At 47.6% G+C, this 13,603-nt stretch overlaps 1 protein-coding gene across 1 annotated transcript in view; it reads right to left on the minus strand.

Annotated features, from left to right (window-relative positions):
• LAMC1 (laminin subunit gamma 1) overlaps positions 1–13,603 on the minus strand; it is a 208,937-nt gene that overhangs the window by 13,324 nt on the left and 182,010 nt on the right. The window contains exons 16-22 of the mRNA XM_019501751.1: positions 12,835–12,977; positions 7,701–7,879; positions 7,281–7,437; positions 3,304–3,509; positions 2,597–2,676; positions 1,969–2,106; positions 1,614–1,758 (exon numbers count right to left, since the gene is read on the minus strand). Of these exons, the coding sequence (XP_019357296.1) occupies positions 1,614–1,758; positions 1,969–2,106; positions 2,597–2,676; positions 3,304–3,509; positions 7,281–7,437; positions 7,701–7,879; positions 12,835–12,977 (1,048 nt within the window). The remainder of the gene's footprint in view (positions 1–1,613; positions 1,759–1,968; positions 2,107–2,596; positions 2,677–3,303; positions 3,510–7,280; positions 7,438–7,700; positions 7,880–12,834; positions 12,978–13,603) is intronic.

A 13,603-nucleotide genomic window follows, 5' to 3' on the forward strand; every position in this document is an offset into this window, starting at 1 on the left:
AAGTGATAAGAAAAAGGAGAAGGGAAGACAAAAACTTGACTTCATACCTTACTGATCTGACATCATGTTGAAGGAACAGGCAGAGAAACAGGCTGTCACTTGTCCATCAAACTGATCCTGCCCCGTGAGGCAGAGGAGTAAGAAAGGGAGTTTATTCCCCCTTCTCTCCCCTCAAGGGACTCCAGCCAGGGTCTGCCAGCCTCAGCTACCACCTCTCCTGCTCACCCACAGCCAGGCAGACAGGGGTTTTATACATCCCTCTGTCCCCTTGCCCACTGGGGACCACAGCCAGGGTTTGCCAGCCCCAGCCACTGCCTCTCCCACTCACCCACAGCCAGACAAACCTGGGCTGTTGTCCCTGGGAGTGGGGTGGGGGGCAGAGAAGGGCTGTGTGTGTGCGCGTGTGGGATTTGTTGGCAGATGTGAGGTTTGTAGGGGATTATGAAGGGGTGTGGGTATGGGAGTGTGTGGGGTTTGTGAGGGGATTGTGAAAGGGTGTGGGTGTGTGGGGGGGGTTTGTAGGTGGGTGTGGGTGTGGCCCCCACCATACACTCCCCTCTCCCCCATGATGCACAGGCCCAACCACTGCCAGCTCAGCAGCAGCAGGCAGTGGGCCCTTGGGGTACTCATGGCTGCAGTACGCAGAGCCCCTGGCAGCATGTGCCTCTGGCTGAGTCCCAGGGCCTAAAATGTGCTGGCATGGAGTTGACCTGGCCTGCTGGCATGTGCCTTAAACCCAGACTGGGCTGGCTCTGTGCCAGCATATGGGGCTTGTGGCACAGAGCCATGAGCAGAAGGAGCTGCATGCCTTCAGGCCAGGTGGGCTCCATACCTCCATGCACAGCTTCCCACTAGAGTCCTGGAAGCCCCACATGGAGGCATGGAGCTGGCTGGCCTGGCCCAACGGCATATAGACCAGAAGCTGTGCACCACTGGGCCAGGTGGGTTCTATGCTTCTACATGCAGCTTCCAGCACTCCAGGAGGAAGCTGTATGTGGAGGCAAGCAGGAGCCCGCCCAGCCCTGATGATGTATGATTCTGTGCCTCCAGGTGAGGCTTCATAACCAGCCTGATGGTGCACAGCTCCCAGGCTGGACCAGCCCTCCACGTGGGGCTTCCAACACTCCAGTGGGAAGCCACACATGGATGCACAGAGTTGGGTGCCATAAAGCAGGGCTGGCTCTGTGCCTCCACATGTGGTTTCTCACCAAAGTGTTGAAAGCCCCACGTGGAAGCACTGAGCTGGCTGGGCTGGCCTGATGGGGCATGGCCCATACCTACCGAGAAACCCCACACCCACCCACCCACAGCCCCATGCCCACCCACAAATCCCATGCCCACCCCCCACCAGAGGCAAAAGATCCCCTCCGCACTTACATGCAGCTCTGTGCCACCAAATCATGGAGGTAGAGACACAGAGTCTGCTGCAGTTAAATTATGCAAAATTATGTAATGTGTGGTGATGCCTTTTATGCGCAAAATTGCATGGGTGCATTATTGCATAATTTCCCAGGGTGTGCTAATAGTGGCACATGTGTAGATGGTGATGCTTTACTGTGCAATAAAGTGCATGTGTAGATGTGCCCACTGTGTGTGTTGCTTGACTCAAATACCTCTAGACTCCTGGAATCCACCACAGGTAGACTGGTGAGATTAGCATAGATCTGAAGGGCCTTATTACCAGCTTCCTCTGCCTCTGCCAGAACTTTATTGGCCTGTTTTTCAAGGTCTCGAGAAATGTTCTTTGCCTGATTATACCTAAAAACACAAAGAATCCCATTAACCTTGATTTTCTTTTCCTGAATCTAACCAGCTGAAGACTTGGTTGAAAAAGAGAACTTGCATGAAACCCAATGGTTAAAAGCAAGTTCTTCCCCAAAACAAGTTTAGACGTGATAAAGTTAGTTTAAGAACCTTTGTACTACTACAACCCAATGGACAGCAGACTGCTCTCCATTACTGACTCACTTCCTGTTAAGCTCATCAATATCTTTTGCTGTTTGGTTCCCTCCAGCCAGTGTCTTCAACAGCAGTTGATATGCCTCTGTTGATGTATCATTCGCTGCCTTGGCTACACGCACAATCTCATCAGCTTCTTGCTTGTGTCTGAACATTAGAAGGGAAAAATAATTCCATTAAAATTAGTAACCAGCAGCTTCCTATTCTGGATTCAACATTTTTATTCTCGTCTTGCTCGCTTTCCTCTTCCAGCCCCACATGATTAGGGCATTTGTGAAGAGGTACTGCTTTAAATGGTCTCGCTGCAAATAAAGACATGTGAAATGAATCTACAATGGCAGCTGAAGGGCCCTGCTAAGAGTTTGCATTCCTGCAGCACTGCGGTTGTATACCAGAGGCTGCCTCCTCTTTAATACAGATGTGCAGCCCAGACATCTGCGTACTCCATAATACAATACACCACTGGTGTTACTGAACAGCAGCAACTTCATATCTGGGGAGGGAGAGCAATTTTTCAATCAAACTACATTTAGTCTACTATTTCCCAACCAGTGAATCAATACAGCCCTCGCTGCTGCTGCAAAAAAGAGTGGCACGTTCTCCCATCAGTGCTTTGTCCTAGCATACTAGGTCTTACCGTTCAGCCAATTCACGGGCCTCTCCTGCCAAGACAGTCATGTTGTTAGAGTCACTGCTTGTGTCTGTCGGGCTAATGGACTGAAAACAAAAATCAAATATATTTTCAGAAGTTGCTCTTTCATCTTTTATTCATTGACAGTTGTAAATATTCATAGCCATAGTCTGCATACTTAAAATGTGACCTATTTTAACTTTTCCAGCATTAGGTTGCCCATGTGTTCTTTGCACAGGTTGGTTTTTTTTTTCCTGAGAAGAAATCCTTTGAGTTTTGATTTATAGTGCCTGAGAGACTAGGGGTAGGGTTAACTAAAGTTAAGGTTAGCTAAAGAGGCCCCTGAGGGCTCTTTATGAATGCAGCAATATATGCAAACCAGCCTTCAAGGGAAGACAAAAAAAATACCACTCCCCATGTACAAACATATACAGGATTCGAGCAACATTAAAGAAAAAAAGTGTATTATTAAAATACCACACTCAATCCATGAAAATTTCCCTATATATCAGTAATACTTTTTCTTTTTTTTAGTTTGTTCGACACTTCTTAAATTAAATATCCCCAGATTCATGAGACTCTCTAGGATACTAAACTCCCAGACTTAGTGCTGGGAAGAGAAATGCAATCAGGAACTGAAAACAGTGTATTATACTGTCAGAACTGAAAGAAGTGACACATAACAGGCCATCTGGCCTTTACAGAGGACTCACCACATTGGCAACTGCCATTTGTGCCTTTTCTAGCATACTGGAAGCTATTTCAATCAGGTCCTCAGTATCCTGCACTCGTTCACGGGCTTGCTTAGCAAGGCCATCTGTTTCTCGCACTGTGTTCTGGATGTTCCGTAATCTGTCGAGCTGGCTTGCCAGAGTGCTGTTAATGTGTCTAAGACGATCCATCAGATCTTGATCCACATCTGAGACAAGTGACATAAATTGGAGGAAGCAAAATAAATTACGCTGGGCACTGATGCTGGAGGGATAAGCAGGAACTTGCTGCTATTGGTAACATGTTAGTAAATTAATACCTTGTTGAAAAGGGAATGGCAAAACCTTTTAATAAGATGAGAAATCAGTTTAAGATCAAAGTCATTATTAGAATGCACATAAAAAGCAAGGAATGAAGATGCCACTAACCGCTAAAGCTCCTGCTAGGTTTCAGACATTGGGAGGACATTGCCCAGGCCCATGGGCGACTGGTGCTTCCTGAGTCTGAGGGGGGGCACCTGCAGAAGCCGCCAGTGATATCAACGGTGGGGACGGAGCTGGCAAGCACCCACAGCAGCTGCTGCGGGCATGGACAGCCCTGTCAGGGAGGGGCATATGCCCCCCACCCCCACCAGTCGCCTATGCCCATGCCAGAGGTAAAAGAGAATTCTTAACATAAGACCTGGAGTGAAAAGGCAGCACAACTGCACTTCAAATGATTACATATAGTGTGCAAAACATTTGTTTCATATATTCTATTATGATTAAATCCTATGAACAGCTCACAAACAAAATAGTGAGCTGTGCACTGCTCTTGTGCCCCAGCACATACAAGAAATCCTTTTCCCCAAGCTGGAGAGTTACAGTCACATCCAAGAACGCAGCAGCCTCTGATGCTTGTGTTTCTACTCCATGGGAAGAAGGAGTATCAACCTGTGGATCTACATATTATTAGATTCACCAGCCTGGTCACTTCTCTATCCTGAAGTCCCTCTGGCACACAGATGGGCAGACAGTCCTGGTAAAAGTGAGTTATTCCATGTATAAAAGTCATCATTTCTACCCGTTTTGGCTTTTGTGGGGTTTGTATAGTTAAGATACAGCTAGACTTCTTGAAACAGTTGTTGATCTTGTGGACATCAAGGCATAGTAGGGAAGGAAAGTTAGCTTAACTAGGGTTTTGTTAACCTACTACCCTTAGCTTTACTAAACCTAAGTGTTTGTTCTATGCATAGAAGGAGATTAAATTAAGTGACAGCAATACAATGAGGTTGAAAAAAAATCTATTATAAAACAGAATACAAGAGGTAAATTTTTTACAGCAACGTTGCTTTGGCCAGGATACACAATGGGTAGGTTTTAATTTGAACAGTCAATGTTTATGAAACTACGTATTTAATTGTAGATAGAAAATGCTGCATTGTGCACAATGTGTTCAAATCAGCATCATAATCAGAAATTCAGGTGAGGTTCTGTGCATGTAATTTGATATTTCTCTTTTTTGCATTAAAGAAAATAAAAGGCATGGTGGGGGGAAGCAAAAATCCCCAAACTTATTCAGTATACTAAGGCATTTTAGAATCTGAGCCTTAAATAAGACCAAAAGTAACTTAAGAGACTTCAAAGGAAACATGACTGACTTAATTCCTATTGCTTTAGTTTAAAGAAGTGACAAAAAGCTGAAGACAGAAACATGACTTTTTTTAACATACAGCACTAAAAGAGCAATGAAGGAAGTGAACAAGCCTTGATCATATCAACACTAACCAAAGTCATTTATGCATGCATGTCATGTAGTCCCAGTTAACTCTGTGGAACTACTCATGTGCAAATCATTGTAAAAATAAAACAAAACAAAACCAAAAACCTGGGCTTAAGTATCAAGTTGGCTTAATTTTGATTTTTGAATGATCAAACTTTAAGAAGGGTTTAAAACCTAGTTTGTACCAGTCGCCCTGCTTACCACCAGCTGGGAACCTGATCCCCTTAAACAGCCCTGCTGAGGAGGGAAGGAATGGCTTTAGGAGCTGCCTTCAGCTATCCCCTCTCCTCAGCAGGGACTAAACTGCAGGGGATAGGGACACGGCTCATTTCTGAACTTATTTAAAGAACAAAGATTTTTTCTAAGCTCTGGAAATGAAGTTATAACTCCTTTTCTCCTCCAGTACCCACATAGTGCCCCACTTTTCACCAGCAAAAGATCTCAAAAGCCTTGCATTTTCTAATGAGCAATATCCCCAACTTCCCAGGCCTTTGCAAAGATGTAAGTATCTAATAATTAATGGCCATGTCTCTATCTCCCTTCCTAACCACTGTTAAACCAGGCAAGAGCAGCTGAGGTACCATAATAGTAGATAACTTTATTTCAGTGAACTGAATGTCCCATACCACTGAAACCCTGTCTTTTGGGGTTTTCTTCAACACAGTGCCAGTGCAGTATTATAGCTGTTGTTATGCCCACATAACTTCAACGCATTGGCCACTTCTCCAGGAACATTATCATTCTAGTTCAGCCAATTCCCAGGACTTACCTCAGGTCTTAGTGCCAAAAGAGCCCACGGTGTGTTCTACTTATAGCAGTGGGCAAACTGGAAAACCTTTCCAGCATCTCATGACAATTCACTACTTCTGGTAAATTTAGGAGTATAATTATAAAAAAGAGGTTTGTCTGCAAAAGCAAGGGACTTTAGACTACAAGCCCGTTCGAATCTTACCTACTTTACCTATTGCCAACCAAAGTGGGAAGAACTGCTCAAAGAAAGAGCAGCGAGGATATAAAAACTGGATACCAGACACACATTACTTATTTACTGAACAGGACTTGAAGCAAGCAATGCAAAGCTGCCTGAGCTAAAACCAATGCCAACCAGTGCAAGATGCACATCAACACTCCATCACAAAAGTAAAGCTCTGTGCAGGAGACAGTCTTAGATTATGGAATAAACTCCTACCAGAAATAAGAGTCACCACAAACTCACCCACCTGGTGCTCTGAGGGTAAGGCACTCTTATTTTACTGTAGCTTTCTTTAATAAATGCATTTCAGCATTTATGGAGTCCCCCGTGGTTCAGTGGTAAAATCCTCGCCTACCACACTGAAGACCTGGGTTCAATTCCCAGACACTTATATAACTACAGCATGGACGCACCAAACATCTGGACTCAGTCTGGTCTTTGGATTCTGTCTCAGTGGCCTAAAGGGAGAAGGTCTGAGCAGCTTCCACTCCTCCAAAAAAACAAAACCCTCAAAATTCCTGCCCAGACATATGCATTGAAGGTCTGGGTAGCCCTCACACATACGCCATGATCCAGGAGAATTGACAGTTGCCACATCAGCCTTTACATTTAAAAATACAAGCTAGTCAAGTTACTGGAAACTACTCAAATTATGGTGAAGAGGCACTGTAAGAACCTACGTAGACCAGAGCATAAAAAAAGAAAAACCCAAGGCAACAAACCCATACATTTTAGGTCTATGACCAAAGAATGTTTTAGCCCACAGAATGGTCTTTGAAGAGTTAAGAGCAATGTAAAGCTGCATTTGCTACTGGCGAGTGCTATAAACAGACATGCACTTCTGAGTACATGCATATTTTGGAAACAGGAACAAATATTTTCATAGTAAATAACTGAGTAAAGCCCCTTTAAGTTATTCTCAATCTCTGAATGAGTCCTGCACCGTGTCCTCTCTATCATTTGAAAAAGGTCCCCTTATTTTTTGTGTCTTATTCTTGCAAATGCTTATGGCTTTCCACAAGGTACAACCATCACCATCCGAACACCAATGCATGGCCTTTTCAAATGCTTTATCATAGGGCTGGAAGGGACCTCAATATTCACCTAGTCCAGTGCATTTGCACTGGCTTGGCTCTCCCGAAGCAGGTTATCAGAGTCAAATGAAGCTTTGCACCATGAAAGAAGTAAAAACATTCAGGAAACAGCCAGCCCCACATAGTCACCACTGGGATCAGATCAACCTACCTTTGCTGCTCTGTGCGTCTTCAAGCAAATCCATGACCTCTCTCTCTACCTCCTTCAGCCTGTCCTCAAAGGCCTGGTCTGTCACAGTTTCTTCTCCTGTACCTAGGTTTGCTATAAGATTTTCCAGTTCTTCCAACTTCTCTCTTTGTTCTGCCACCTAAACAAAGGGAAGAAGTGGTTGCATATCAACAGCTTTCCTTGTCAATAAAAAGAATGGAGGCACTGTATCAGTCACAAGGTTCAGCCTCCAGTAGGTGTCGCTCAGATGTTATGTGAAAAGTCTCTGCTCAAAAGTATATAGGTTTGTGCCCATCTCCTCTGTACCTCTGAGGGCTGAGACTCCATCATATGCTACTCAGTGTGCCTCTGCCTGCATCAGTACTTGGGAACAAAATCAGAGGAATACAGCGCAAGTCTTACCTTATCTTTCACTAGCCTGTAGCATGCAGGGCACTCCTGACAGCCAGGCCAAGACCGATTGTAGAAATAGTTCTCTTCACACTGGTCACACCGGTTCCCCACGAAGCCTTCCTTACATGCGCAGCGACCATCTTCCTTACACTGCAGAGCGCGAGAACCCTCAGGATCACAGTCGCATGCTTCATGAAAGTTAAAATATGGAAGTCATACAGGAGGAGGGGGAAGGACAAAAAATGACTCTGAACTGCAGACTTTTCCCTGCAGGAATACCACACAGGTTACAGATGCGTAAGCTGAAGTTTTTCCCTGCTGTGATTTCTATACCCTGTATCAGTAGTTGGCAATCTTTTCAAGCCATGGACTGGAGCAACCTGGCTCTGATCTGTCATGTGACAGTGGTCTGCATCAGCAATGTGGGGGCATATGATAGAGCACCCACATCAGGGTGCAACTGCCACTTCTCCCAGCCTCCTGCTCCCTGGCTGGGGCATGACTGCAGCTTACAGGCAGGGGGGGAGCTGGGCCAGGGCTAGGCAGCCAGGAGCTGCAACTCTCCGCTGGCTGAAAGCTACATTTGCACCCAGCTTTGGGGATGGTGGGGGAGGAAGCAGTAGTATTGGTACAGGTGCAGCTCCTCACTCCTCAGACCCAGTATAGACATGGGCAGAGGCATCTCCAGCTCTGTTGGCCAGATCCAGTGGGTCTATGGGCTAGATCTGGCCTACAGACCTTATGTCGTTGACTCCTGCCCTATGTTATTATCAGGGATCCTGGTTTTCCCTGAGAAAAAAGCAAGCAAATTCTCTAATAAAACGCCCCAAATCTGTGATCAAAATTAAAGGCCTCCTACAGCCACCCCACCTCCCCCAGCCCTGTTTGTGCCTCTCACTCTTCCCACCTGACTTGCTGGTGCTCCTCACCCCCCACCCACACCCCTGCTCCCCCAGGCCTGCAAGAGGGGGGGCCCCAGCTGCCAGGGCTACAGACACAGGCCTGCAGCCCCCTGCCCCTGCTGCAGAGCACTGCACACACTCGTGGGGGACAGGGGGAAACCACTAGTAGTTGTGTGTGTGGGGCAGGCACACACTGTACATTGTGGGCTTGGGCTCTTGCCCTGCTGCCCTTCCCTAGGGCTTCTGCAGCCCAGAGGGGATAACCCAACATGTCAGGGAAGAGCAGCGCTGTCCGGATAAGCTGCTTGCCGCTGAGATGCTAAGAGTTCTGCGCTGCCCTGACAATGCACCCCCTGTGCACATGGCAACTTTGAGGGGTACAACCCTGCACCACTGCCCTCACTGCAGCTGCGCACACAGGGGATGCGTTGCCAGGACAGTGGGGACCTCAGGGCAGTGTGCGGCTTCTCCATACAGCTCCGCTGTTCCCTGCCAGGTTGTACCTGCTGGGCTGTGGAGGCCCTAGAAGAGGGCAGCAGGGTGGGAGCCTGAGCCCCCAAAGAGGAAAGGCAGGAGGGTTGAGCTCTATGTCAAAGAGCAACTCATATCATCAAGGATTTGCTTTGGGTTAGAGGAGGGTCAGGCAGAGACACTGTAGGTGAAACTACAAGGGGGCATGGCAAAAGGGACCTTATGGTGAGTGTCTACTACAGACCACCCAACCAGGGGAAAGAGCTGGACCGGGACTTCTCCGGTCATCTTATGGAGGCGGTTAGGTCAAGGGATATCATTGTCATGGGTGACCTAAACTACCCAGACATTTGGTGGGAGGAGCAAACAGCCAGGTCTGATCGCTTGCATAGGTTCCTGGCTATATTACAGGACCTTCACCTTATCCAGGAGGTACACAGCCCCACTAGGAGTAACGCCTTGCTGGACCTGGTCCTGGCCACTGGGGATGACCTGGTGAGGGGACTGCAGGTCCTTGACCACCTGGACAATAGCAATCATCACCTGCTTGAATTCACTATCCAGCGCAGGGTGTCAAGGGCTTATAGCAAGACTAAAGCCTTTGACTTCAGAAGGGCCAACTTCAATGAGCTATGGAGATTAGTGGGGGAGGCACTGAGGGCCCAGAAGGTAGAGGAGATGGGAGTCCATGAGGGATGGTCGTACCTTAAGGGGGTGATCCTCCAGACCCAAAGGGTAATAATCCCTGAGAGAAGCAAGGTGGGTAGGAGTGCTCAGAAACCCCCATTACTCAGCAAGGGCATTCAGCAACGCCTGAGGACTAAAATGGTGGCATACAACCAGTGGAAGGGAGGGGCTATCACCGAGGAGGACGAATGCTTCTCAGCCTGTGAGTGTAGGAGGGCTATGAGCAAGGCCAAGGCAGAGATGGAGTTCAGGCCAGCATCCAGGATTAAGGACAACAAAAAGTACTTTTTCAAGTACATTGGGAGCAAGAAGAGGGCACCAGGCAATGTAGGACCCCTGCAAGACTCAAATGGTAACCCTGTGGATACGCCAGACGAGAAAGCCGATACTTAACAGTTTCTTTGCCTCTGGTTTCTTCAGCAGGGACCAGTACATCCCTCCTGCCAGAGGTAGGGACAATCTCAGGGATAGCTCTGTCAGGCCTTGGGTCAGTGCAGATGTAGTTAGGGATCTTCTGGAAGGGCTGGACATTTTTAAATCTGCAGGTCCAGATGCCCTGCACCCAAGGGTGCTGAGGGAGCTGGCAGGGGTCATCGCAACCTTGGCCCAGCTGTATAAGCATTCATGGTCATCTGGCCAGCTGCTGGGGGATTGGAAACTAGCTAATGTGGTCCCCATTTTTAAGAAAGGAAGGAAGGAGGACCCAAGTAACTATAGGCCTATAAGCCTCACCTTGGTCCTTGGGAAGATCTTGGAGAAAATCATCAAGGAGCACATCTGTAGGGGACCAGCAGGGGAGATCACACTCACGGGCAACCAGCATGGGTTCATCAAAGGCAGGTCCTGCCTGACCAACCTTTTATGATCTGGTAACTAAATCCTTGGATGATGGTGTCGCCGTGGACATAGTCTTTCTAGACTTTAAGAAGGCCTCTGACACTGTCTCTCACTCCATTCTCATTAATAAATTAAGCGACTGTGGCATTGATGCCTACACAGTTGGATGGGTAAAAAACTGGCTGATGGGGCACACCCAGAGAGTAGTGGTGGATGGGTCGTACTCAACCTGGTGAGATGTGGAGCAGTGGGGTCCCCTGGGGCTCAGTCTTTGGGCCCGCACTGTTTAACATCTTCATCAGTGACCTGGAAGAAGGGGTTGAGAGCATATTGTCCAAGTTTGCTGATGACACTAAGATGTGGGGCAAGGTGGACATACTTGAAGGGAGAGAGAGGCTGCAACTAGATTTAGACAGACTACAAAAGTGGGCAGATGAGAATAGGATGGGGTTCAATGTAGATAAATGCAGGGTGCTGCACCTCGGGAGAAGGAATCCACAGCATACATACAGGTTGGGGTGTTCCCCTGTTGAAAGCACAGAGGCGGAAAGAGATCTTGGAGTCATTATTGACTCTAAGATGAACATGAGCCGCCAGTGCCAGACCGCAGCCAGCAAAGCCAGCCATACCTTGTCATGCATCCAAAGATGCATCTCAAGCTAGTCCAGAGAGGTGATATCTCCCCTCTATGCGACATTGGTCAGGCCGCAACTGGAGTACTGCATCCAGTACTGGGCACTGCACTTTAAAAAGGATGGTCGCCAGCCTTGCGAGAGTTCAGAGGAGGGCCACCCGTTTGGTGAGAGGGCAGCAGGACAGGCCCTATGAGGAGAGACTGAGGGACCTGAACCTGTTCAGCCTCGGCAAGAGGAGGCTGAGGGGGGACCTGGTGGCTGCCCACAAACTCATCAGGGGAGATCATCAGCAAATAGGAAGAGCCCTTTTCTCCTCAGCACCACCTAGGGTGATGAGGAGCAATAGTAACAAGCTCATAGAGAATAGGTTTAGGTTAGAGATCAGGAGGCAATATTTTACAGTTAGGGTGGCCAGAATCTGGAACCAGCTTCCCAGGGAAGAGGTCCTCACCCCTACCTTGGACAAATTCAGAAATAGGTTAGATGATCACCTGTCTGGGTTCTTGTGAACCCAGCATTCATTTCTGCCTGTGGCCGGGGGGCAGGCTAGATGACCTGTTCAGGTCCCTCCTGACCCTAGCTACTACTACTACTACCACTACCACCACCACCACCACCACCATGAAAGCCTATACCTGCCCCTACTCCCACCCCGCAGTGGGAGGCATGGGTCCCCCTTGTCCCCTAGGAGTGTGCACCACAGAAGCCACCCCCCACAAGCTGCCTGTCCTGCACCCCACCGTGGCCCTGCGGCTGCACATTGTGGTTCCTGCACCCAAGCCCCATGCACTGCCCAGCTGGGCAGCAGCCCCAGCCCCAGCCCTGCTCAACTCCCTCCCTCCTTACGGGGGCCTCAATTTACCCCACTTCCCCCTGCCACTTACCTGTGGGAGCTGCTCTCCAGGCTGCCTGGGGCCATGTGCATGTACATGCATGTGGTGCCCCCTGTCTCACTGCCCTCCCTCCCAACCTCCCTACCCTGCAGGAAGCTAATTGAAAAACTGCAAAATCCACAGGTTTCTCCAGTAAAATGGGAAATCCACGTTTGCCTTGGGTAAAAGGCAAAATCCGCAGTTTACTCTGCTTTTCCATGTTAAAAGGAAAACCTGGATTTCCCTCTTATTAGAATGATCTTCAATTAATTAATTTGCTCTCACAGTAATAAGAAGGTTGGGAGAGGATTTAGTCATAGTCATATTCTCATGTCATGATTTATACACTTTGTGTCTTTACAAAAATGAGTCAGCACCTTAAGGCCACATTCCAGAATAGAGCCATAGGAGTTTAGAGAACAGAAAACAGAACCATTCATGGCCAAGATTCAGAGCAAGTGTTTATGCCAAGGAGAGGCAGATGTCTACAAGTAAATGCATTAAGAGCCCCTTGAGAGAGGAAGGAAAAAGGTCTTACAAATAAATCAAGAGGAAAACAACTTCACTGAGACCAGGCTTCACTCAAAGTTCAGGATGAGCACGTGTGCACACATGCACACAAACTTTGATTAAGTTATGTAAGGGAATGGTGAAGTGAGCGGGAGAACACAGGGAAAACAGGGAGGAAAGGATGAGAAAACACAGGTCATCACTCCAATTTCATCCTTACACTACTTACGTTTGCAGCCTTCTGGTCCAAATCCAAAGTGGTTGACCTCACATCTCTCACAGCGCTGACCAGTGATGCCTGGCTGACATTCACACTGCCCAGTCTGTATGTCACACTGACCATTAGTGGAACCCAGTGCATGGCAGTCACACCTGTTGGCAGAGGCCGTATTTCAGTGCAAGCAGTAAATGCAACAGGCTGCACATACGCACCAAATTCCATTCAAGGATCTCAAAAAGCCTTTACGAACATTAAGCTTTACACAACCCATATGAAGTGCACATTGCTGTCCCAGAATTATCAATGGGGAAAGCAAGGCACATAGATTAACTGCATTGCACAACACTACAGTGAGTCAGCAACTCAACTAGGAGCAGAATCCAGATGTCCCAGCTACCAATTTTCCTGTAATCCCAAGACTGTTTTCTGTTTAAAACACACATTTACAGCTATTTGTAAATTATCTTTCTTATACAATTCTCATCTTATCTGTCCCTTAACTAATCCTCTCCTCCTGTCCAATCACCATGCATGTATAATCTAATCCATTTATAACAAACAAACTAGCATTAACATTAACTTTCATAGATTCATAGATTCATAGATTAAGGGTCAGAAGGGACCTAGTAGATCTTCTAGCCCGACCCCCCGCCAGGGCGGGAGAACAACAAAAACCCCAAAAAGAGAAATGGGACTCAAACGAGTCCAGCTAGGTGGGCATCCAGCCTCTTCTTAAAGACCCCCAGGGTAGGGGCCAGCACCACTTCCCTTGGAAGTT

Source organism: Gavialis gangeticus, unplaced genomic scaffold (assembly GCF_001723915.1).
Source record: "Gavialis gangeticus isolate Ggan-Ray unplaced genomic scaffold, GavGan_comp1, whole genome shotgun sequence".
Lineage (NCBI taxonomy): Eukaryota > Metazoa > Chordata > Crocodylia > Gavialidae > Gavialis > Gavialis gangeticus.